The sequence below is a fragment of the Indicator indicator genome, chromosome 1 (assembly GCF_027791375.1).
Source record: "Indicator indicator isolate 239-I01 chromosome 1, UM_Iind_1.1, whole genome shotgun sequence".
In the NCBI taxonomy this organism is placed as follows: Eukaryota; Metazoa; Chordata; class Aves; order Piciformes; family Indicatoridae; genus Indicator; species Indicator indicator.
Window position 1 is genome coordinate 44,627,437 of NC_072010.1, and position 24,063 is coordinate 44,651,499.

The following is a 24,063-nucleotide window of genomic DNA, read 5'->3' on the forward strand; positions in this document are numbered from 1 at the left end:
AAACATTGACTTTTGTATGCCAGTTCACAAAGTATTAATTTAAGCAAACTTATCTTGATACTTTCAGGAAAACTGTTGATGAACAAAAGCAATAGAATGAAGAGGGTTTGGAAGCCTAGAACTCCCTTTGCTTAGTCAAATCAGATATGATTGAATGTGTTTAAAAGAACCTTGTGTAATTTGTAAATGTGAATGGGAGGGAAAAAATGCCATATGTTAATCTTCTAGCCCTAGTGACTATGAGGAGAAGAAGAGGTAAGGGGAAACACTGAGATTTCAGGACTCTGTGTTTGTAAAGCTCTGAAGTAAATTTTGTTGGATTAATCAAAAAGGAAAGTCCATTCTCATAGGTGCTCTAGGTGAAATAGTCTTTCTCTTTTCATAGCAAGGATATCCAGTTTCAGGATACTGGATCGATGTTCTGCTTTGTATTCCATTCCACAGCCCACAGAAAAGCTTATACCAAAGTGATAGAGAGCAGCTGATGAGTAACTGTTGGCATACTGAGCCCAAAACAGATGGTCAGACCTAAAGTTTGAAGGCAACTGACATTAAAAAAAACAAACAAAAATCCTAGGGAGAGGTATGAACAGAAATGCAAAGCATTCAAAAGCAGTGCATTACAGCTGAGACTTGTGTGCAGGTGTTGTATGAATAGAACAGTTCTTGAAATATTTTTATTGGAAACACGAGTAAATGCTTTCTGAAAAAATATATTTAAAGGGAAACTTCTATGCCAGCAATGAAACATCATTTGGTTTTAGTTCTCACTGCAAAAATAATAATGAAAAAATTACTTCAGATTCCTAACCAGCAGAGATGACCTGCATTATTTTTATTGACACTAATTCAACCTGACACTGTGAATCCTGAAGCAGTGCTCTAATAAAAACTGGAAAACCACTGAATTGATAATTTTTAGGAAAATGTACTTGGACTTCTGGAGAATTAATTGATTGAATAGGGCCTTCAAAATGTTCTTTGCTTAAGCTTGCAATGTTTGAAGCTCAGCAGTAAGACATGACTTGTCTGAGGTATAAACATGTCTTCTGTTTTGATATTTCTAATGATACTCAATGCAAAGGATGTATTTCAGATTTTTGGATTGTACAAAGGATTTATTTTTGCAAGTGTGATTTACTAAAAATAGTATTAACTTTAATGAAGATGAGAAGCAGGATGGTCCAAATTAGGATCTATTACTGAACTATTCTGCATGATATGTAAAATCAAGATCTGGTTTTATACTTTTTAAATTTTTGATTCTTCATAATAGTATGTTCAATGATCAGAGGCTTTTAAAGTATTCACTAGTAAAAATAGCAATGATTAAAATATTTAACTGCACCCTGTGTAAGTATTTTCTCAAAGGAAATGATGAAGTAACAGCAGAAATGGCTGAATGTGAGAAATAATTTAAGGATTCCCTCAAATTAAGTTACTTATATTTTCTGTCCTGTTTTATAGTCTTCAATTAGATGAAAATTATTTATTTTATGAAAATAGGCCTTTTTTAACAGTGTTTAATTGTTTTGTAAAAGAAACTTGCTGTTCAAATGATCATAGAAAGTGTTGCATGTTCTGTTTCTCTAGCTGTACCTGATGCATTGGTTGGCACACATTGCACAAAAGGGTCATTGTTTACATGAATTTCAGTAGTTTTAACAGGAGTGTTTAACAGGTGTAATTATAAATTGAATAATGAAACACAATAAAGACATCTATTTCATACCTAGATTGTTTTTTGCTACAATTTGCAGCGTCTTTCACCACAGGATGGTGTGGGGGTGCTGGGCAACAGAGGACAGAGATACGAGGCAAGGGGCATGGCCAGCTTGTTCTCTCATGCTTAGAATTGAAAATGTGTTTGCTACTGTAGCAGGGTGCTGAATTACAAGTGGAGTACCAGCTGCAGCTCCAGTGCTCTGCACTTCTTTTAGCTAATTTTATTTATAAAGTTTCCAAAGCCTTTTAGAACTGTGACAGGGTTCCCAGAATGTTAGGGGTGGGAAGGGATCACGAGAGACCGAGTCCAACATCCTTGCTAAAAGCAGGATCAACCTGACACCCACCCCTCAAATACTTATGGGCATTAATTTGATCTCCTCTCAGTCTTCTCAAGACTAAAGAGCCCCAGGTCTCAGTCTCTCTTCATAGGGGAGATGCTCAAGTCCCCTAATCATCCTCATGGCTTGCTGTTGGGACTCTCTTGAACTGAGGAGCCCAAAACTGGACACTCCAGGTGTGGTTGCACCAGGGCAGAGTAAAGGGAGAGAAAAACCTCCCTAGATCTGATGGACACACCATTCCTGATGCACCCCAGGATACCATTGGCCCTCTTGGCCACAAGGGCACACTGCTTTCCCACGGAGAACTTGCTGTCCACTAGATCAATTCAGATGTCTCACTCCTAGGGTGTAGGCATTGCAATCAATTTAACGTTGTAATTGTCTCCTGCTGCCTTTTATAAATAGGTACTTTACAGATGTCAGTCAATGATAAATGTATTTATAGATCTAAATCTGATCCTTTACAATGACAGCACACAGGGATCTGAGTAAATATGGCCAAGCAACAACTACATGTTAATAAGCTGTACCCCACCCTTTGCACAAGAAAACCACTGAGGAGAAAGTGGCTATGATGAGAAGTTTGTGAGCTGTAACTCTTCAAAGATCTCTCAGGAGTGTCTCTGAAGTATTTAGGATTGTAGTTTCTTGGCTTTGAGAGCTAGGAAGTGGCACCTGGAGCAGCAGTCTGTGACACCTGCTGTCATATCAGGTGCTCCAGAGGATATTACTGAAATGAGCTTGCAGACTTCAATGGCAACCATGTGAATGTCCCTTGCAGTGGTTACACAGCAGTGACTCTAGGAACACACTTAAAATTACTTCAGTCCTCACAGCACATAAAACATGGTTTATGACTGCATAGCCAGGTCATGTAGCTTGACTGTAACAATACAGTTCAACACAAAATATTTTGTTTTGGGGTCTTTTTGAGAATTCTAATTCACCATCTTCTGGGCAAGATAAGCTAGAATGATCATCATTAAACTTGGTCTTCCCTGTGGATTTTTGTGTAACACAAATACAGCTGATGGTTTCCATCCTTATTTTTTTAAGGCAGTTCATCAGAGGCTAAGCAATGATTTCAAATTGCCTGAAGGTCTAGGGAAAACTTAATGCACTCTTACAGCATGGTTCCTCTCTCCCTCTGCATATATACACAGCTATTCTGGCGTGAAAGAGAACTTCCCCAGAAGGAAGTTTAAGTCTGTGGAATTTATCTTCCAAGAGTATAGTGTTGGCACTTAAGACCAGTAAATGCCACAGTTCTCTCAGGTGCTTAAAGGAATGCACTGAACTCACAATTCTGTCAAGCTCTTGAATGGCCTTAAGGCTGTTAAAAAAAACCAAACGAACGTATGTAAAATACAACTTTCCCTTCACTTTGCAGAAGCATTTATTTTCACCCATAAGAAAAAACTAGAGACATACATGGTTTTAAAAATGTTGTTCTTCTGCATACATATATTCATAAAAAGTTTTTTTTTAAAAAAATGGCAGTTTTACAAATGGTTAAAATGCTTACTTGAAAGTAAACTTTCAAGCCTTTTGCCCATAGGGAAAAATACATAAATAAAAGTAATTCACATAGGACTTCCTATTAGTTTTTGTATCCAGCTATTTTTGCAGCTTCTTTTTCTTTTTCTCTGGTTCACTCTTGCTGCTTATCTCTGCAGACAGATTTGCAGGCACATCAGTTGCCAGTATCTACAGCGAGAAAATAATTAGAACATTGCAAAGAAAAATTAAAAAGTTTCAAACCATCACAAAACTCAATTTTAGTTTATACCATCCTGGTAAAACTTGAGCTTTCTTGTATAGACTTTGTACAAACCCTTTATCAACATCAGAAAATTCTGTTAGTAGTCATGTATAAGAGTGTCTACTATCATGTAATAGTCACAGCTGGACCACTCAACTGCAGTAAAAGCTGGAAAAAGCTAAGGGAGATACAAGGAGCAGCATCCCTCCAGACTAAAATGCCAGTAGTTCCTTTGCACCAGATTATACATGCTGCCTTCTCAGCTGTTGGGCAATCACAGAATGTTAAGAGGTTGGAAGGGACCTTCAGAGATCATCAGGTCCAACCGCCCTGCCAAAACCAGGATCACTCAGGGTAGTCTGCACAAGAATGCACCCAGGTGGGTTTTGAAAGTCTCCAGAGAAGGAGACTCCACAACACCCCCCGGGCAGCCTGTTCCAGTGCCTTGTCACCCTTACTGTAAAGAAGTTTCTCCTTATGTTGAGGTGATACCTTCTATATTCAAGTTTGTATCCATTGTTCCTTTTCTTATTATTGTGCACCACTGAAAATATATTGGCCCCCTCCACCTGACACCCACACCTCAGATACAGACATTGATCTGATCCCCTCTCAGTTTTCCCAAGAATAAACAGCCCCAGGTCTATCACTCCCTCTTCATAGGGGACATGCTAAAGGCCCCTTATCATCATCATGGCTTTCTGTTGTATTCTCTCCAAAAGGTCCCTGTTTCTCCTGAACTGGGGAGCCCAAAACTGGACACAATACTTGAGGTGTGGTCTCATGAGGGCAGAGGAGAGAAGAACCTCCCTAAACTTGCTGGATGCACTTTTCTTGATGTCTCAGTGACTGCTGAGAAAGCAGGAGGCAAGAAGAAGAGAGCTGTAAAAGGTTCTTAACCTAAAAATTTTAATTTTGCTTTCAAAACAAGCACCACTGTACTATTGGCCAATGCATATCAAGAAGGCGTTTAGCTTTGGCAGAAACTTTGGAAACAGCTGATTTCTCAGAAAAAAAATAAATAATGTTTGGCTGTTTAAACAACAAAGGCCTCGTGCTTAATTTGGCTTTCCTTTTTCCTCCATGATTACAGATAGTTGCAGTAATGAAGTATCTGTTTACCAAAAAAGTCACATATAACTTAATGAGGGTACACTATCTTTTAAGAGCATGCAAAACACTCAGCAGGTCTGAGGTGTGAGACCAGGTGAAAACCTGTGGCCCAGATGCACTAGGAAGGTAGAATTGAAAAATATTAAGACCATAAACAGAGTTACTAGAATATTACAGTTCTTACAACATTATTAAGGGAGAATTTTATATTGTGGAAGTTGTAAGAAAGGACTGCCATTTACAGCCAGCAATTGCACAGATTTTTCCTTCTGAGCCACCCATCACTGTTACACTGCAATTTACTGGAGCAAAAAGAAGACCCAACTGAGTTTTGGCAGATTTTCAAAAAGGAGATTTGATTACAGAACCATGAAATTCAAAAGATATTACTTCAGCAAATCATCATCTTTCCCATCAGTGGAAATATCCTTAACAGGCCCAGAAGGGAAATTTAATTTAGAGCCTTTTATTTTTTTCAGCAGCCAGTAAAAGCAGACCTGTATTTTATTGAGAGTAGATATGAAGCAGTTGCTACAATCTGCTGCCAAATGATTTTTTTTCTTCTCGGTTAACTTTCGATTTTACCATACGCTGACTTTTTAAAGATTACTGAAGGGTAATATGGGTCTATGAAACACAAATCTTGTTCCTTACCTTCGGTTCTACCATCACCATCCGAATTTTCTGATGTTGGATGTTGGAAGCATCTAACATAACGTTCACTTGAACTTTATCAAATACATGTAATGTTGTGTCTTCCACAGTAAGGGATGGTTCCTGGAAGTTCAAATTTTGCATAAATACTCATTGCTTACAATGTCTCCTTGTTTTTATACAAGTATTTTTGTAGGAAATCATTAATGTTGTGTGTCAATAAAAATGAATGCAGATTACTGTGCTGCATGTTCAAAGGGTCATGTGGTATGTATGTTTTTGTGGTATGCACTCAGATAACTAAATAGTAGTAGGATCTACTACAGAAACCAGTTCCTGTCAGAAACTCTTTATTTAGACTTAAAAAGACCATAGGAGCTACAATACTATAGATTAATAAACTTGCATTTAGAAAAGCCTCTTACCCATTTAAATACAACTACAATAGATTTTAGTCATTCTGCTCACTTACTAAATCAAAAAATAAAGGTACTTAAAAACAAACTTTATAAAACATACCTCAGGGTCATAATCCAGTCTTGGTGCTGGTTTACCTTTTTCTTCAAAGAAGACTGTTCCTTCCAAACCATACTTGGGAATCAGAACCACAACTGCATTTTTTCTTACAAACAATATATATGCATCTTCATTCACCACTTCTTTGGTTTTGAAGAACAGCTGTAAACAAAAATAAAATACATAAATAAGAAAAAAAAAGGCACTAGAATATTCCCTTTTGGATTACCAATATACTGGCTTTATAAAATCCCATTCAACATTTCCTTTTGGATTAGCAATATACTGGGTTTAAAAAACCCCATCAAATAAAAATCTGTATTTAGTGATAACTACACACCATATACTGAAAGCATATTAAAAAAAAAAAAAAATAAACTGGTTATAACATTACTGTAGTACTAAGCATTTAGCGTATTTATTAAAAAAACACAAAGTAAAAAGAATCCTCAAGATGCCTGTATTCTAAATTTTTCAGAACCAGCAATGCAATGTCATAGCTTTTCCTCAAAGCAGCAGCCCTCATTCTTAACCATTCCTGCAGACAATCAATATTGCTCTACAAAGCACAAATCCACCCTCCCTCCCTTCCTTTAAAAGCAACACGAACTGCCCATAGCTAATCCTCACATCTTAGAAGTACTCACCTGTGTATGGAAAGCAACAGATGCCCTCTGTGCATACTGAGCCATTTTATGTCGATAATTGAGATTTTTGCAGATATCTGCTAGTTTGTGTTTGTCTGTCAGTTCTGGGTAAGTAATGTCTGCTCCTACTGCCACCGCCAAAAGACGGTGTACTATAATGTCAGCATACCTGTAATGATGAGATTAAATGATTAATGACATACCAAAGCATACTTTTTTTTTCTAAATATAATTTTTGTTCTATGAATCTTGTATATCAGAAAACTTTATGTAATAATGATCGTCTGCTGATAATTCCCTCATGATCACTGCTGATCAAAGGTACACTCTGTAGAGCTAGAATGAACTACACTGTTTTCTAAGATAAATTCTTTAATATATTCTACCAGAAGAGCCTGTGTTTTGAGTATTTACAAAGAGCCTGTATTTTTGAGTGTTTACAAAGATGAAGCAGTTATATTTTGGGCTAAAAAATGATGTTTCACCAGCAGATCAAGACACTCCCATGAACTAGACATCTGTTAGGAGCTAAAATTTACTATTAGGACTTCTACAGACTCCACAAATCACCCACACAAATGCATAGGAGTTTTTGCATAAAAATTTTAATCAAACTGTTGGAGATTTCACTTGAAATATTTCTAAGGAGCAAAGTACGATGACAATTGTTTTCCCTCAAAACTTAAGACTTGGAATGAATACATACATACATACATACATAAATCAATCAATCAGTCTCATATTCCAAGAAGTATGATTTCATTACAATGCAACAGCAATTGTGGCAAGTTTCAGCTCAGAAATTTTTGTAAGTAAAATACAGCCTCCTCAAAACTCACCAAATTCTGGTTGACTTTAGCTTGACTTATATAATGCTAACTGATCTCACAGTTCATTTCTATGTGAATGACATCCACTAGGGATGTGTTTCTCTTATTTTTCTGTGTCTTTAAAAAAAAAATTTATTAGACTTTCAGGAGTCGTAGACAGTGAACTAGGAAGCTAACATGAAGATGGATCACCATGTAAAGCCACTGCTGTTTCAACTGAAATGTAAAGCTGAAAAGATGCAATATTTTGCTTTAAACAAACATCACACCATTTAGAATAGAATTTCTTGCCAAATAAATTCCTTTTTTTTCTCTGAAACTTCAAAAAAGAAGTACCTTCTAATAGGTGAGGTGAAGTGGGTATAAATAGGTGAAGCTAAACCATAGTGATGAAAATCATTATCCATTCCAGAGCAGAAATAAACAGCTTGCATCATGCAGCGAGTCGTCAAAATTCGCAACAGTGTATTTAGATAGGGGAATGTAGGAGATTCAGCTTTGTCTAATGATTCCGCTAAAGACTTTGCTGAATCCGTCTTAATTTCCAAATTCTGTAAGGAGAGGAAAAAAAATAAAATAGGAAAAGGTCAGGTCTTACTAGCAAACAGGAACAGAGTATAAGCAGCAATCTAACAACTACCTCCATGCTAGTCTTAACAACTGGCACAGGCATCACATCTAGTAACCTAATGGAATGGCACCGTTATAAAAGAATCATCCACCCATGCACAGGGCCCTCCCTCATTATTGCTAGTGCTCTGTGCAAAAATATGACAAGCTAAGTCAGTAGCCTAGGAATTCAGAAGAGACACCCATTCAGAAGTGAGCAACGTTTTATGCTGATATTGAGAGGTTTAACTTCCTTTGGTTTGATTTCTCCATCCCTTTATTGGATAAATCAGAAGTGATATGCAAAAAACTAAACCAAACCAAAAGTACTCGTGCCACACAGATTCTTATCCAAGCACAATGTAAACAATAACCAACCTTGTTGTACTTCCTCCACAAAATTATTAAAACTTACACTTGGAAAAGCGATTTGTGAAACTGGTAGTATATAATACACTGTTCCCTATTTGCCAATTCCCCAAGAAAAAAAAAAATCATAATGCATTTTTAATTTCCAGTCACACAAAGCTAAGTTGCATCACAATACTGTAACAATAATGTACATCATCCAGAGACAAAAATTGGCTCAAAGCATGACTTGGAGATGAGAAACACTCACAGCGCATGAATTACAATATGAAAGACTTAAGATTGATATGCTTTCTTGACCTAAGAAATGGTACAAAAAGCACAAGATTCTTCCTTTTACCTAGAAGCACCATTAGTTATCTTGCTACAAGTACCATTAATATACTTTAAGAATGCTGCTTTCCAACTTTTAAGGGTAAGTGTCCAAACAGAGAAAATACTGCTTTTAATAATTAATTCACTTAAATTAGTGTGGTAAAAACTTGCCTTGGATTTTGCAGCCTTCACAAGGATGTCATAATTCGATGGGGGAGGAGCAGGATGCTTCCGGAGCAAGGCAAACTCTGGGAACTCCTCATAAATTTTTTGTGCTACAGAGACATTGGCAAGCAACATGAACTCTTCAACCATGGAATTTGTTTCTCTATCAATATAAAATATGTCATACTGTTAGAAAAGCATTAAATGATATATTTACTTTGAGTGTCTAATGAGAAATATTCCACTGTCCTAATCATATTATGTAATATTAACTGGTGGGTTTGAACATTTATACAATTAGACAAATATTTTAAGACTAAAAGCATAACATTTATTCAGTTTCATTACGGAGTGGGAAGGAAAAAAAAATATTCTGAAATAGCAAACTGTATTAAAAATGCTCTTTAAAAATGCTCTAAAAGACCAAGAGATAAGCCTCCTGATTTATTCCTAATAGTACAACTCAAATATTGTGTATGAGGTTTGAAAGCTCCATGTTGCACACCATAAAGTAGTAACAGTATACTTAAGTGCAGATTTGAGCACTTTAGAAACTAAGGAGTAGTATCAGAGAAAGCATCTTCAGAAACTGAATCAGTAGCTCCCTTTCTAGCACCCAGTGCTCCATTGTCTTTAAAGTTTCAGTAATCCACAATTCCAAGTTCCACTTTCTCTCCTTGCTTAATACCAGTAGAAGAGCATCACAGAGAAGCCACTGTGATATAGAAATGAGACCACAGTGTTCCATTAAATCAGACAAGGCTGGATGGTGCTCTGAGGAACTAGATCTAGTGAAAAATGTCCCTACCCACAGAAGGGAGGTTTAAATGATCTTTAAAGATCCTTTCCAATCCAAATAATTTTATCACTGTCCTGAACAATTTTAGGAACTTTGTACACTATTAACTAAATGTTGCCACTTAAACACATCTTCAATTCTACCCCTTCCCTGAATTAAGTAATTGAGAAAAATAAAACATGTACTTGAGTTCCTTAGTCTGCAGATCAATAGGATCATGAGTTTCACTGTCCATATGGAAACGAACCTCTGGTGAGGAAAGTGTCAAGGCTCTGGAAGACAGTAAGTGGTACTGATGAATCAAAGTAAAGCAGACACAGGAGCAGAGTTGCAAGCTTGTACACAACACCTGGGCTCATCATGAAACTGTAATTTAAAACTATCAGAAATTTAAAAAAAAAGCAGAAATTGAAATCAGAATTGAGGAATTAATATTCAAATTAGCAGAAATTCTGATGTTAACAGACATTAACAGTAGCTCCTAAAATTTCAAATTCTATTCCTCTGTGGTTTTATTTATTATTGTAAGAGATCCATATTGAATTTGTGACAGAAAATTAACAAGCCAAATTTATATTTTTGGGAAAATTAAGATAGGCATTTTTACGCAAATTGAAATGGCAAAATACTTCTCTTTCAAAGGATTTTCACTGGAAAAATGGACACAGAGGACCATTATACAGTTTGACAGCAAAAAAATCCCAGAAGAAAAACAAGGGAACAAAAGGTAATAGGGACAGTACACAATTTACCCATTATCAATTCTTTTCTTCTTCAGAATTTTTGCTAATTTGTTTAGTCCACGTAGGCTGGTAGTAATATCGTCATTCATAGTGGCTGAATCGATTCTCATCTGTGCTTCGGCATAAGTAAGAGAAGCCTTGAAGAGGTAAAGCACAACACATCATGATATATAATTGAATACTGAGAAGAAAAAGTTTTGTCTTGCAGAACCTGTAGTTGGGTGTCAAAGCTGGTTCATAACATAATACAAAGGTTTACATTCAACGCCAAAATGCATGTAGTTCTCAAAGAATAAAGGACAAAACAGGGTAGAGGTATGAGAAATATTAAGAAATTAACAGTGGTTTTCTACTGCCAATCATAGAATTATTTTATACATTAGAGGACTAATTTTCCGAAACAGATTAAACACCTACAGAGTCCACTAATTTAACTGAAACTTATGGCTAGCTGGTATATATACCAACTATGGCCAATATCTGTTATCGATACATTTACACGTTCAAAATGAAATATCGTAACAAAGTAGCTGCACAGAAAACACAGCAGCACTACAGGTTTAAAAGAACAGGGCACCATCAAATATTTTATTTATTTTTAGGATTTAAGCATAATTTTCTAATTCTAAGAAAATATAAAATCAGTAAACAGAAAGGAGAAAACTTTATTAATTATCAAGTCTGTTGATCACTGTTTTTATAAAAAAGGTCTCTAGCTTTTTTTCTGAGGTATAATAATCTTTATGTGACTAACCTTGGAATTAATAATACTCTTGGTAAATCTGGTTTTTAGAATTTCAGCCTTATGGTTCATCTCCCATATACATGAAAATGCAAGCCTAACAGAGGAAGAATAGGAAAAAAATAATCTGTTAAAATCCAGATATAAACATCTGGGAGTTTCTTGTTAGGATCGAAGTATGGACCAAATACTTATACCTGTCCACATTAGATCTTAGGGAGCACAAATTGGAACTAAGTAACTCTGGAACCATATCAATCCTCTGCAAAGTAAAGAACAATAGTTATGACTAGTTACAAGTGCTTATTTTAATTACCCAATATTTTAGTATATGAAAAGCCAAGAAACCTCTAAGTTTAGGTTTCTGAAAGACAAGTAAGCTACTTCAGAGGAAATTCATTCTATGATCCATTTTAATTATCATTTTTTTAGTAACAGTTATTACTGAACAGAAATTGTGGTCTGTGAGAAGTAACTTAAAATAAACTGGGGTAAGAGTACAGCTGTAATGAATACAAATCATAGGAAACAACACAGATTTAGCCATCACAAGAAAAAACAATGGATAAAAGCAAAACCGGGCCCATCTGACAACTTCAGATTGGTATTAAAACAGTTGTTTCACAACTACATATTATTTATGCTTCAAAGAGGAGCTGAAAGAGATATTCTACAGAGAATGGATTTAAAATGAAAAATAATTTGAAAAATCCCTCTTGCTATGCATACTGAATGACAGAAAGCACCTTCATTTCAAAAGTCTGAGCAAATTAAGGGCAGCTCAAAGGAATCCACTTTTTTTTTTTGCCATAGCGAAGTCTGTACTCTCAAGAATGAAAAGAGGAAAGCCATGAAAAATCCAACCGCTTAGCTGTACAAGAAGCTTTTATATAGAAAACAATTACTTTTTCACACAGATATACAGTTGTTCCTCTTTTTGCTGATTCCTCATCCAAAGCATTTCCTGGGCGAATAAAATGACTCACATCTGCAATATGTACACCAACCTAAAAAACAAATATGACGTTATGCATCTTAAGAAATAGTTCTCAACATAAAAAAAACCGAAAAAAAAAAAAACCTTTCTCAGAGATTTAGTTACAATCCAATTTACCTTCATCAGCTCCTATATTTAGCAACAGAAATAGTTAAAACCTAGCACATTGATATGTAAAAAAACGAGTAGTTGCAGCAATTATGGAAGATAAGGGCATGCTGTAGGTTTAGTGGAAAGTTATCAGTGCAACTCTTCTTGCCTGGGGGTCAAACAACCTCTTTAATTTTTTTCAAGGCTCACTGCAAATTTGGTTCTGTTTTTCTGTTTCCTAGACCCTCCGTTTTGGTACAGTCTGCTATTACAATTACAAATTAATTCACAAAAAAGAAAACCTGACTAAATCAGATGTAAGAGTGTTAAGCCTGTAGCTTTTCAATGACTTTTTTTTTTTTTTTTAAAAATAATCATTCCTTAGGCATTAGAGAAGTAGCTTCACTTTTCCTAATGATATTTCCTTATCCTAGCTGTAGGTATCCATGTTAATACTCAGCTAAAGCAGTAAATAAATTCTGTGTTAATTTCCCATGCCAAATGAGCAGAAAGCAGGGTGAATTCAGATTTAAAATTCTCACTTCTGACACTGATATAATGCAAATCAATTCCCTTTCTTTATTGACATCTTGCAGTTTCATGAACGTTAATTTGTTTTTATAGCAGATCTGGAGATTTGCTCATGTCGTTTACTATTACCAATACTGCACTGTTTGTAAAATAAAGGAAAAAAGTAAATAAATTACTGGCTTGAATAAAGAAAAAACAAACAAAGCAAAACAAACAACAATACCTCTATATTTCCATTTTTCAGTTCTCTACAATGTAATGCATCATCAATGTCTGTACAGCCAGGAGGATCAACACTACAAACATACAGGTGCCTTAAGTCTTCCCTGTATTTCATATCCTGAATGAAAAATAGACAGTTGTTTTCAAGAAATCTTCTGTAGCAAAATAAAATGATCATTTGAAAAAGGCACTTTGCATAAGACTTTTTCAAAGCAACCAAGTATTTTCAGAGTGCTTTTTTTGTTTGTTTTAGGACAATATCTGCAGCCATATTTATTTATACGACCACAACAGATACGCTGAAAGAACAAGTACTGTATTTTTTTCTGGTTTACAGCAAATAGGAAGACAGACAATTTAAAAAAAAAAAAAGGTCCTTTCATGATGTGAGATTTAGTAGTACTAGGAATCAAGATTTTTTAATTAAAAAAACTATATCCAGCTGAATGACAACTGTGACAGTTCTCAGCTAACTTCATCTTTCTAAGGCAGAGGCCTTGCTTCCATAGGAAAACCAGTTTAGTGTTCACCCTAAGACAAAATGATTTCAGACATTTCTTCTGTATTTTTAGTACACTGGGATATCCAAGAATGTCACAGTTTGATTTGAAGGAGAAGGCACAGTAACTATTACAACAACTTAAAAATTATTACCTGTTCTGTAATGCTCCATGGCATTTTTGGCAGAAAACTAAGGACATTCTGGGAAAAAGGCTGATGAGGGACATCATGTTCAAGCAGAAGAACTTCTGTCTCTGTCTCCTTATCGCCAGCACTTCCCAAGCTCTTTACAAAATGACCCTGACAAACAATATATATACATATGAATGTATTTCACACATACACATCAAGCAATATTGTTTGCTCCAAAATAAGTATTTGAGACCATTATCTCATAGGTTATTAGAATATTAAACTACAGAAGTAATCTTTTCTTCTTCAGTTAATTTTATGAGCTCCAAGAGAGAAATTTAATTTGAAACATTTAACACATTCATTGAGTTAAGTATGAACTTCAACTCCTCCCTCTTTTCCTAGAATGGCACTAAATTCTCCACATTTAAAACTGCAAAAATTGTAAATGTCACAATTCAGTTTTGCAGGCAAAACCACTGCTGTATAAGCAGTAAAACTAGTGAGGTCTAATTTCTCTATGAGTTTGTGTTGCATCACACATCCCACTCCCTAGTACTTAAATTCTACTTCCTCACACGTCTCATCTTCTGCAGTAATGCTGTCTTTATCTTAACAGCCCTTCCATATATTTTCCAAGTTTCTTTCATTTCTCTAAATGTGTGAGACAGCTGTATTATCATTCATTACGAGCTATCCATTCCTACACCACAGCCAATAGAAGCCTCCTCAAAGCTTAACATTCTGCACAAATTGAAGCTAGTGTCCTCAATTTCTCTTATTTCCTTTTGTGTATTTACAAAGAACTTAATTACCTGTAACTCTGCTCTGCAGGCAATTTGATAGAATTTGTCCAATGTGCCTAGAACTACTCGCCTGGACAGCAATCAGTGTGTGGATGAACAAACACGCAGCAAAACGCTACATTTTCTAGGAACTCAGACTAAAAGGCAGTTCCCTAGTTAGTCTAAATAAAATACCTTAGTTAGCGCATACAGGCTGTACATGCTCACTTGTGGCAGTTTAGGCGGGCTGCCTCCTGTTACTGCCACGTAAGTTACACCTCCGGTATCCCGAGTGTCCAACCCAATGAGGTGGACACAGAAAATAGCGTATTTCTACCCATAAATCCTGCACCCTATAAATCCATCTGCAAAATCATTCTCTTCCTCTTTCTTCCCTCTCTGCTCCTGTGGGAGATGCTCCCTATCGGGTAACGGTGGGGAAGTATCTCAAGGCCTTGTAGGCCTGTCTAGGCTAACGCAGGAGGACAAGGTGGGGGGAGTGTAGTCTCAGACCTGGCCAGCCTGAGACTAGCCTAGCCGGGAGGGGGAGAAAGAGCCCTGGGGGATGTGGGTATAACCCTCAGGTGGAGAGAAGGGAAGAGCTGGGAGGCTTTTGGGTGTTATATAAGGGACTCTATGCTTTGGGATATTCTTGTCACTATGCTTTTGTAGTTTCACCAATTGCTTTTCCATTTAAACTTTCCAATCCGTTTGTGTGAGTGTTATTCTTTGCCCCTCTTGGGGCAAGAGAGGATCTGTTTGGCTTCAAACCAGCACATCACTGCAGAACCTATGGACTGAGCCTTTTGACAACCCATAATGAAGTAAATCATTGAGGGACGTCGTTAATTGGCACCATCAAAGAAAGTCACTGAAAGCACTTAAAATTCATGACAACACTTTTTGAAGTTATTCAGTATTGTACCTAATAGTAAACACATAAAAATCAAATAGATTTTAAGTTCAGAAGAAAACACAAACTTACATTTGGATATCTGGAGTTCCTGGGCCAACCATCAATAGCAACAATTATTCTTTGTCCTTCCAATGTATCTGCCTGTCTTGTTTCAATTCGAATGCGAGGAATTCTGCGATCAGCTGGTGTAAACAAATGGCGCCTGGCCTATTAACAATCAGAAAAAGGAGCAAATAATTTCTAATTAAAATAAAGAGAAAACAAATATCTGCACTTACAATAATTTGATTATTTCTTTACCTCTTTGATTTCCGATTTGGAAAGCATACCACAAAACGGTCGCCAGTTTCGTTTTATAATGCCCACTACTTTTCCAGTAGGTCTCAGCATGTCTTTATTAACAGTAGTCTTCAGCTGGTAGAAAACACAGGTGTCAAAACACAATACTGCCTGAACTCATGGCAACATGTTTGATCACAGCATGTATCTTAAACCTTGCTGGTAACTATGTCATTACAATGCTATAAATTCTAATAGGATTTCATAATAGAACTATGCCTCCCTGTGCTTTGCTTGACTTGCAATATTATAATATTTTTAGTATGTGACATGATTGCTTTTGTGGTTTTTTTGTTTAGTTGGGTTTTGCTGTTCTTTTGTTTTTTACTGAGTATCACTTCAGGAGAACAATGAACAGCAGAAAAAGACTGAAGAAACTATCTTGTTCCACTGCCTACACTTACTAAAAAAAAAAAAAAAATCTCAATTTTCTTTTCCAAGCTATCATAATTTTTAGGAGTCCTTTTAGTTTGCTTGAAAATTCTCCATTAATTCTAAACACAATAATTAAAAAAAACATTCTCATGGAGTTCAGTAGTAGTATCATGTTTTACAGAAATGCAAAAATTTGTTGGATGGGGGAAAGGTGCACTGCATGCACGCTAAGCAGAATTACTGCAGGAAGCTAAAGAATATTTTGCAACTGGTTCCAAATGTATGCGTTGCCGGTAATGGTTGACTTTCACTGTGATACTGTATCTGCTCCCACTCCAGCAAATCCTAACCAGCACACAACTTCGCATTATTACCCAACTACCTCTCAATAGCTTTCAGGTTAAGTTTAACAAAGTAAGGAGCTGCATTTTATACATAAGCATGTATTTAATGCAACTGTAGGACTACAATTAAGTTTTGTAATTTCGTCATTCACAACAGCTGTTAGGAGTTTGTATAAAAACAATGTCTATATCCAAAGCCTAACACCGTCAGAGTACTGCAGACTCAACTCCTTATATTGAGAAAGGTAAAGAAAAAAAAAAATCCTTATTTCATACAATGTTTTCTTTCTCCTCTTCATTTTCAATGTCATCTTCATTCTGGCCATCATCTTGCAAGACCACTGAGGATGGTGCCACCCATTCATCTTTTGTCAACAGTTCCACAGCTACAATATCTTCATGAACTGCTCGGTTTAAATGTTTCAGTCCCTGTATAATTATCTGGATTTTTTTAGAAAACAAAATGAAAATGCTTATATTTATGATGGTAGAATGATGGTAGAAATAGAAGACCCAAATTGACAGTGTAACTGAAGAGTATAGATGTATACCCTGCAGTCCAAAGACCATTACAAAGGATGCTTGTGACGCTTTTTCCCCTGCCTCTGCCTAGGTATCTTTTATTACTTCAGGATTCCAATATAAAAATATAATTTATTTTCTCCATATTTTGTTTAAATCAGACAATCCTATTTTTGCAGGCTAGCAGACTACACATATTGCAAAATAGGAATAGAAGAACCAGAGACAGAGAAACACATCCAGCTGCCACCACAAATGGAGGAGGCAATTGCCACTGTAAATGTTCTCTGTGCTATCAGAGAAGCCTGTAGGCAGACAGATGGATTATCTGCTTGGAAGGATACAGCCCATCTACTCATCATGAACCATGAAAATAGTGAGGAAATCAAGCAAGATAGCCCTACATGGGCTCACCACAGTTTTTTTGAACATCCTCTCACAAACTTATTTCTGTCTTTTACCGTATTTCAAACTTAAAAAAAAAAAAGTGCTATATTAGAGTCAACTGAAAAACTGTTAACTAGGATTCTAGTTTTATTTTACAAAAATACTTTGTCGAAGCATAAAGTATAATTTCAAACTTTGCAAAAAAAGCAGTCAGCATTTCAGTAATTTATATCCATAAAACTGAACAAACAAGAAAAAACATCAGAAAAAACAAAGAAGAGGAAGTTACTGTAATGCTCCATTTTAACATGTGTCACCATGAGAGAAATAAATCTTAAGTAACTCATTACAGAGGCTAGCGAAAGTTCACAGGAGGAAGGCAAAATGAAACACTCACCTCTTTGTTTTCCTCGGCATCTCCATGAACCCAAACAGTAGCTTCAAGATAATTATCTCTGCTTGCCCTGTAAGTACCTTGGAGGTAAACACCAGATTTTATTCCTTGCTGCAATTTGCTAAGAGGAATATGTTCTGGGAAAATTATTTTTCCACTTTCTATTTCTTTCTTTAAAAAAAAAAAAAAAAGAAGAGGAAATTGTCAGTTTTTGTATTCATGATCACTTCAAAACCAAGCTCAGGAACATGACATTCAAACTAACAAACTCCAAAATTGTAACTATGTGTACATATGAATAGTCATAATAATGAAAAGCTACTACCAGGTAGTATTTTTTCTAATGAGGCACAAAACCATGGCAATTAATTTCTTTTATTTTCCTGTTTGCCTGCAGTTATTTAAAAAGCTACTGCACAAGCAACATACACTTTTATGCTCATTTGGATATACTGACTAAACTTCCTGAAGCAAACATTAGCATAGTACTACATAGTAAAAAGTAAGGCACATAGTTTAAGCAGATACTGTAAGCTATATGAAACATGATGAGAATGCATTACTGTCATTAACTGGAAAAGTCAGACAATTACTTAAAGCTGAATAAACTACCGCTAACTGCTGGATGCTTCCACTTTCTTCCAACTCCATTCTGTTAGAACTAATTTCAATGAAACTAACCTTTGTATTTTTGGAGGAGTTAGTTTTTAGCTATAGCAGTCTTACGTGAAAATATAAGCCTTAATTCTGATAAATACAAAGCACAAGGAAACAGAAAAGGATGTGGCTCATCTCTGAGCTGCAATCTGCACTTATGTCAACTTAACTGACCCCAAAAGTCAGTTTTTGAAAGAAAACGTTATTGATCAATAAGTCAATACAAATTTTCAAGTAACAGACAAGATCTAAATAGTTTGCTATACACACTTCAGTAGTTTTCAATTTCTTCCCATTATTTCTAATATTTATACTCTTCATTCAGGTCAGTTATCTGAAGAAAATACTTTTTACAATTAACTAGGTACCTACTAATAGGTATATAATCTGCAGTTGTACTAGCTGCAATATTTCCTTTCTTCTTTTCAGTTGTCAAGAGGTTATACTGCCAAAATGGTAATGAAGTCCAAAGTCTTCATATTCTAAACCAATACTAGGCGCCTGACCCAGAGTGTCCAACAATGTACTGCAAACAACTTGTGATTTATTTTTTTCTATAAAAGAAAACATAAACATACCCCTTCATCAGATACACAAGCAAGACGATCTACAAGATCAGGATGAGCTGTCAAGCTTTTTATATACTCCTCACCTACAAAAGCACACATGTCAACATTTATACAAGAGATGCATCAAATTTAGGTATGAAGAGACTGCTAAGACAATTATCTGAGCAGTAAATTAGGTGTTCATGCCACTTCACTTACATGTATAGGCAGTTATGCCTTCCTCTAGAGCTTTCTCCTTATTACTTCTGTCATTTGTTAAAAAGATCACTTGAATCTTCTCCTCATCTTCTATGTCCTTCAAATGTTCATTATACCATTTTACAGCTACCCGAATAGCTCTGTCATTGCGATCATTAGCAGATTCTCCTTGCTTCTGCTCTATGTACGTTTCTCTAAACAAATAAAATTGGAAGAAGAAAAAAAAAGTAAGCAAACTGAACCAAATCCCAACAATTTATCCATACTTATACAAATTTTTTAGACAAACAAGGCTGAAAGAATCATTGCTGTACCTACCAATTCCTCTAATACTTGTAACACTCCCTAGGCCATTGAAGGGTCAGGAGACAAAGGTAAAGAAAATATAACCTTCTCACTGATAATTGAGGCTACAACTACGGATTCAAGATTCCTAGAACTTTCATACTGCACTAATGGAAACTACTTGTGAGCAGAAATAAAGCCAAATTAATTGCATTCTTCATTTCTTAGATCTTTCTGTCACTAACTGACTATCAGGTTTTCAAATTCTGGTATAGACTGACATGGCCATACTAATAAGCATTGAAATGTATTTAAAAGGGACACTTAAAATGTAAAATCAGTATTCCATTGCTCAAGTTAACAGTCTTGTAGGTAAACTTTACTCAATATTCTAATCACATTTTCATAATACATATATTATACTAAGGATAAACTAGAAAAGCTTCTGCAACATGCAAATATTTTCCAACAGCATTCCTTAGAAGTATACAGTTCTATGCACCCCAGTCTAATTTTTTTTACCTAGTTCACATGTTCCAGTTCTGTTTCCCAGTTTCTTTTACTGGGCAACTCTGTTATTCCCTATTCCCCACCTTACCTATGATGTTCATTGGTGAATGAATAGAAATGTTTTTCAGGAGTTTGAATCACGTCCCTAATTCTCTTGTATACTGGTGCACTCCGATTCCTGACTTCTTGTAAGACTGTCTGTAGTATGATGACATTCTTAATAACAGGATCTTCAAGTATATCAATCTGGGGGGGGGAAAGGAAGAGAATCAAAACTGTTGTGCAATTCCATCCAATAACAGACTGAGATATGTTTGGTTAGCATGTAAAAAGCTAATGTGAACTACTTTTGCCTGTTTCTGAGACAGCAAAAAAGGCTTGAGGGCATGGCAATGCCAGATTAGCTTCTCTGCACCTGATTTTTAGATAACCTAAAAAACTAGAAGCAATGTCCATTGGCAAGAAATTCAGTATTATTCTACACACAAGCTGAATTACCAGGCAAAGTCTTATTTTTGTAATTCTGTTCCAGTTGCTAGATAAAACTTTTTCAACTGTTACAAATCCCCACTGCTCCAGTTCATGGCAGTGTACCCTGACACATTCTAAGAGTACTCTATAGCATGCATATGCAAACTCTGTCAACGGACACCAAGAAATCCATACGTAACAGACTGGAAAACATCCTTACTTATTTTGGGAAGAAAGTCTTTACTTAGAACTTTTGGGATGGGTAGTTGCTAAAACATGAGAGGCCTGTGCCCCTTTCTTGAGTATACCATGTTAGAATTCATGAATTACTTCCAGTCTTCAATGTCTGCAGAGGGCCACTCTACCTTCTACAAAGGTATTCAAAAGCAATCACAAGTCAAACATCGACCTTGAAAATTTACTGCCACCCAGGCTGGAATTCTATGGTTTGTACTGCCCAGACTCAAGCCCTTGTACAATTAGTGATGGGCTGCAAAGTAATATTCATCCTATGCTTCTGGAGTTGTACATGGGATGATTTTGCAGCCTCCTATTCATTAGCTGAAATCTACATAACCACATAAAGAACCTAAGCCTGCAACAGACTCTGAAGACCAGAATAGGTACTTAGGAAAATTCAGTGACCGTGGGAAGATCCTGATCGCTGCTTCAGAGTCTACCCACTCTCCTTACCTGGCTTTCCATGCCCGTATCAGACCACAGCAAAATAAATAAGCAAACAAACAAACAAAAATACTGTTCTCTCTTCGGGCTCTTCAAACAGCAAAACTTAGAACTGGAATATAGTCTAAAACCAGACTAGACTCGGTGATGCTGACGGCCTCCTCAGTAGCTGGCAGGAAAAGCCAAGACAACCCATTCAGGGATCAAGCAGAACACAGTAACAGAAAAACCCAAACCCGACAGCGCGCGGCTAAAGCGCCTCTCCAGGACGATGCCTGAACCACCAGCCTACGAGATGCAAGGATTTAATTAAGGCTAGAGCAAGACTCATGGCTTCGCAGAGAGCAACGCCGGGCCAAAGAGGGATTGCGGCTGGGCCAAAGAGGGATTGCGGCTGGGCCAAAGAGGGATTGCGGCTGGGCCAAAGAGGGATTGCGGCTGGGCCAAAGAGGGATTGCGGCTGGGCCAAAGAGGGATTGCGGCTGGGCCTGTGACGCCGCTGAGGCAAACCGGCGTCCGCCCGCCACCTCTCTTCCTCCCGCAGCCCTCTTCTAGCACGCAGCTCACCTGGTGAAGGAGGAGGTTGGTATCGAGCAGGAGGTAGTGCGGCCCAGAGCAGAGGCTGCTGGCAGCGCCGCTGGGCTGCGCCTCGAGGCCGACGCCGGGCCCAGCGGGGCGCGGGGGGCAGAGGCGGCAGGCGGCGGCGCCGCAGGGTATGTCGTCGCGCAGGTAGTGTTCGCGCACAACCTTCACCACGGCGCCCGCCCGCGTGCGCTTGAGGAACGTCCGCGACTTAAGCATGGCGTGCGCCGAATCCACACCAGCGCTTCCCGACACGCACCGCGGCAGACCGGCAGAGCGATCGGCACAGCGGCCGCCTCACCATCCCAACACCTCCCGGCACGCACCGCGGGCAGGGTGTCCGGCAAGAAAAGCCCCGCCTCCCAGCGAGCCGCGCGGCAGAGCGCGGGAAGCAGCGCGTGGCGTTCTCCCGGTCGCCGTGGTGATGGCGTCGCTCAGCCCCGCCTCAGCCAACCCTGAGGGAAGGCAGAAGAGTGCGCGTGCGCTGTCGGGCACTCCGGCTGCCGGGTGGAGGTGAGTTGTTGGTGGGGGGCGGGGGGTATCAGTGGGGTAGAATTAGTTCTCTCTCGTTGGTGTTGTGTACTGTTAGTGCTTGGGCGCTGACCTTTGCTGTCCGCGGCGTACCCAGAACAGCAGCTCTTTCCCCGAGATGCAGTTGCTTTGGGGAAGGGGGTGGTTTGCGCTGCCCTACCGGAGGCGGCAGCGGCCCTTTGGAGAGCTAACCTCTGGCAGACTCCGTTCCCCTCGCCGCAGGGCAGCCCGCATGGAACTAACTGGCCTGGGTTCCGAGGACAGCATTTCCTCGGTGATTTCTCCCGAGTAACAAGCGATAGGACAAAAGGAAAAGGCCTCAACAAACTGTCCAGGGAAGTGGTTGAATCACCGTACCTGAAGGTGTTTAAAAGATATGGTGCTTTGTGCCATGTTTTAACGGTGGGCTTCGTAACGGTTGATAACGGTATACTTTATGATCTTAAAAGGTCTTTTCCAACCTAACATTCTCTGAAGTCATTTGAACAAAGTCAGTGCATCTCAAGTAAAAGCTGTGGTCTGCACCAAGTGGTCGTGAAAATGTGTGACGATTAAGAAAATTCGTCTGTTAAGAACAATGGAGTTACGTCTTTAAAGAAGACAAAGGTGGCTATCAAAGTATTCCTTAACTGTTTTCTCAAATAAGTCTTGTTATGCCTTTTTCTGGATGTTACACTGTTTACCTCATGGGTCTCAAGAGTTTTGCCCTTCTGACAGTGTGAATAGTGTGTGCACTGTAAGATCTTACTAGTAAGTTCGATTCCCTCTGGTATTTAGCTTATTGTAGTCAAGCCCTTGCTTAATAATTTCTTAGGAAGATTTAGGCAACTACCCTGTTTTTAGAATGCATATCTTGGGTGAACGAAAAAAAATACATTAATGTGATGCTGAGAAGTATTGCTAGTGGTCTTGCTTAGCTAGATATTTTTTTGTAATGACCTTTCACATAAGTGTTTTGATTCTTACAGGAAGCTCATCTCAAAGTATAACTTAAAAAGAGCTTTGAAGATAGCAGAGGAAAATGTCACATAAAAGCTTTAAGGAAATCAGGAAAGTAAACATTTCCAGCTCCTTGGAGTCTGAAGATATTAGCTTAGAAACCACAGTGCCAACTGATGATGTTTCCTCCTCTGAAGAGAGAGAAGGTACTGTTAAAATCACTAAGCAGCTGATTGAACGGAAAGAGTTGCTCCATAATCTTCAACTGCTTAAAATAGAATTATCGCAGAAAAACCTGATGATTGACAACCTGAAGGTAGAATATTTGACCAAGGTAAAGAGTGCTGTGTCTTTTCTTGTATAATCTTTTCTTGGTTCTGATGCTCTCAGAGTATGGTAGAAACTTCTGAAATGCATTTGTGAATTGCATGCAGAAAGCCTACACTGGTTGTTTTTCTGTTTTGTTTTGGATTTTTTGGGGATAGGGGAGTGTTTGGTTTTGTTTATGGTGGGATATTTTTGAAGAGGAAAACGGAGGAAACAAAGATTTGTGAAATTTAGCTCCAAATCATTATACTTACAAATTAATAAGGTGGGATTGTGTTAGCTTTTGCTTTTCTAAAAACAAAGGAAAGTTATGTGTTTTCTTTCAGAAATAAAGAATATTTTTATCACTAGTGTAAGCAGCTTGATAGGGACTTTTAATCCTTTTAACCTGAACTTGTGAAATACTAGGAAAAGTAAAATGAATGCTGAAATAATGAAGAAG

The 24,063-nt window shown here is 37.5% G+C and overlaps 2 protein-coding genes across 2 annotated transcripts in view; one reads left to right on the plus strand and one right to left on the minus strand.

Moving 5' to 3' along the window:
* Nucleotides 1-3,686: 3,686 nt before the first annotated feature.
* Nucleotides 3,687-22,056, minus strand: DIS3 (DIS3 homolog, exosome endoribonuclease and 3'-5' exoribonuclease). Its single transcript, XM_054382369.1, has 21 exons — nucleotides 21,810-22,056; nucleotides 20,176-20,333; nucleotides 19,293-19,486; nucleotides 19,104-19,177; nucleotides 17,872-18,039; nucleotides 16,842-17,006; nucleotides 15,808-15,921; nucleotides 15,577-15,714; nucleotides 13,828-13,974; nucleotides 13,175-13,291; nucleotides 12,239-12,340; nucleotides 11,531-11,595; nucleotides 11,346-11,430; nucleotides 10,601-10,728; nucleotides 10,034-10,120; nucleotides 9,056-9,212; nucleotides 7,928-8,142; nucleotides 6,762-6,930; nucleotides 6,118-6,276; nucleotides 5,599-5,721; nucleotides 3,687-3,776 (listed from the first exon to the last, which is right to left on the minus strand). The coding sequence occupies exons 1-21, from the start codon at nucleotides 22,041-22,043 to the stop codon at nucleotides 3,687-3,689; spliced, it is 2,889 nt and encodes a 962-aa protein (XP_054238344.1). The 5' UTR covers nucleotides 22,044-22,056.
* A 1,320-nt stretch (nucleotides 22,057-23,376) lies between these two features.
* The window catches only part of PIBF1 (progesterone immunomodulatory binding factor 1), a 124,415-nt gene continuing 123,728 nt past the window's right edge, over nucleotides 23,377-24,063 (plus strand). Inside the window, exon 1 of the mRNA XM_054385371.1 lies at nucleotides 23,377-23,628. Coding sequence (XP_054241346.1) covers nucleotides 23,377-23,628 — 252 coding nt within the window. The remainder of the gene's footprint in view (nucleotides 23,629-24,063) is intronic.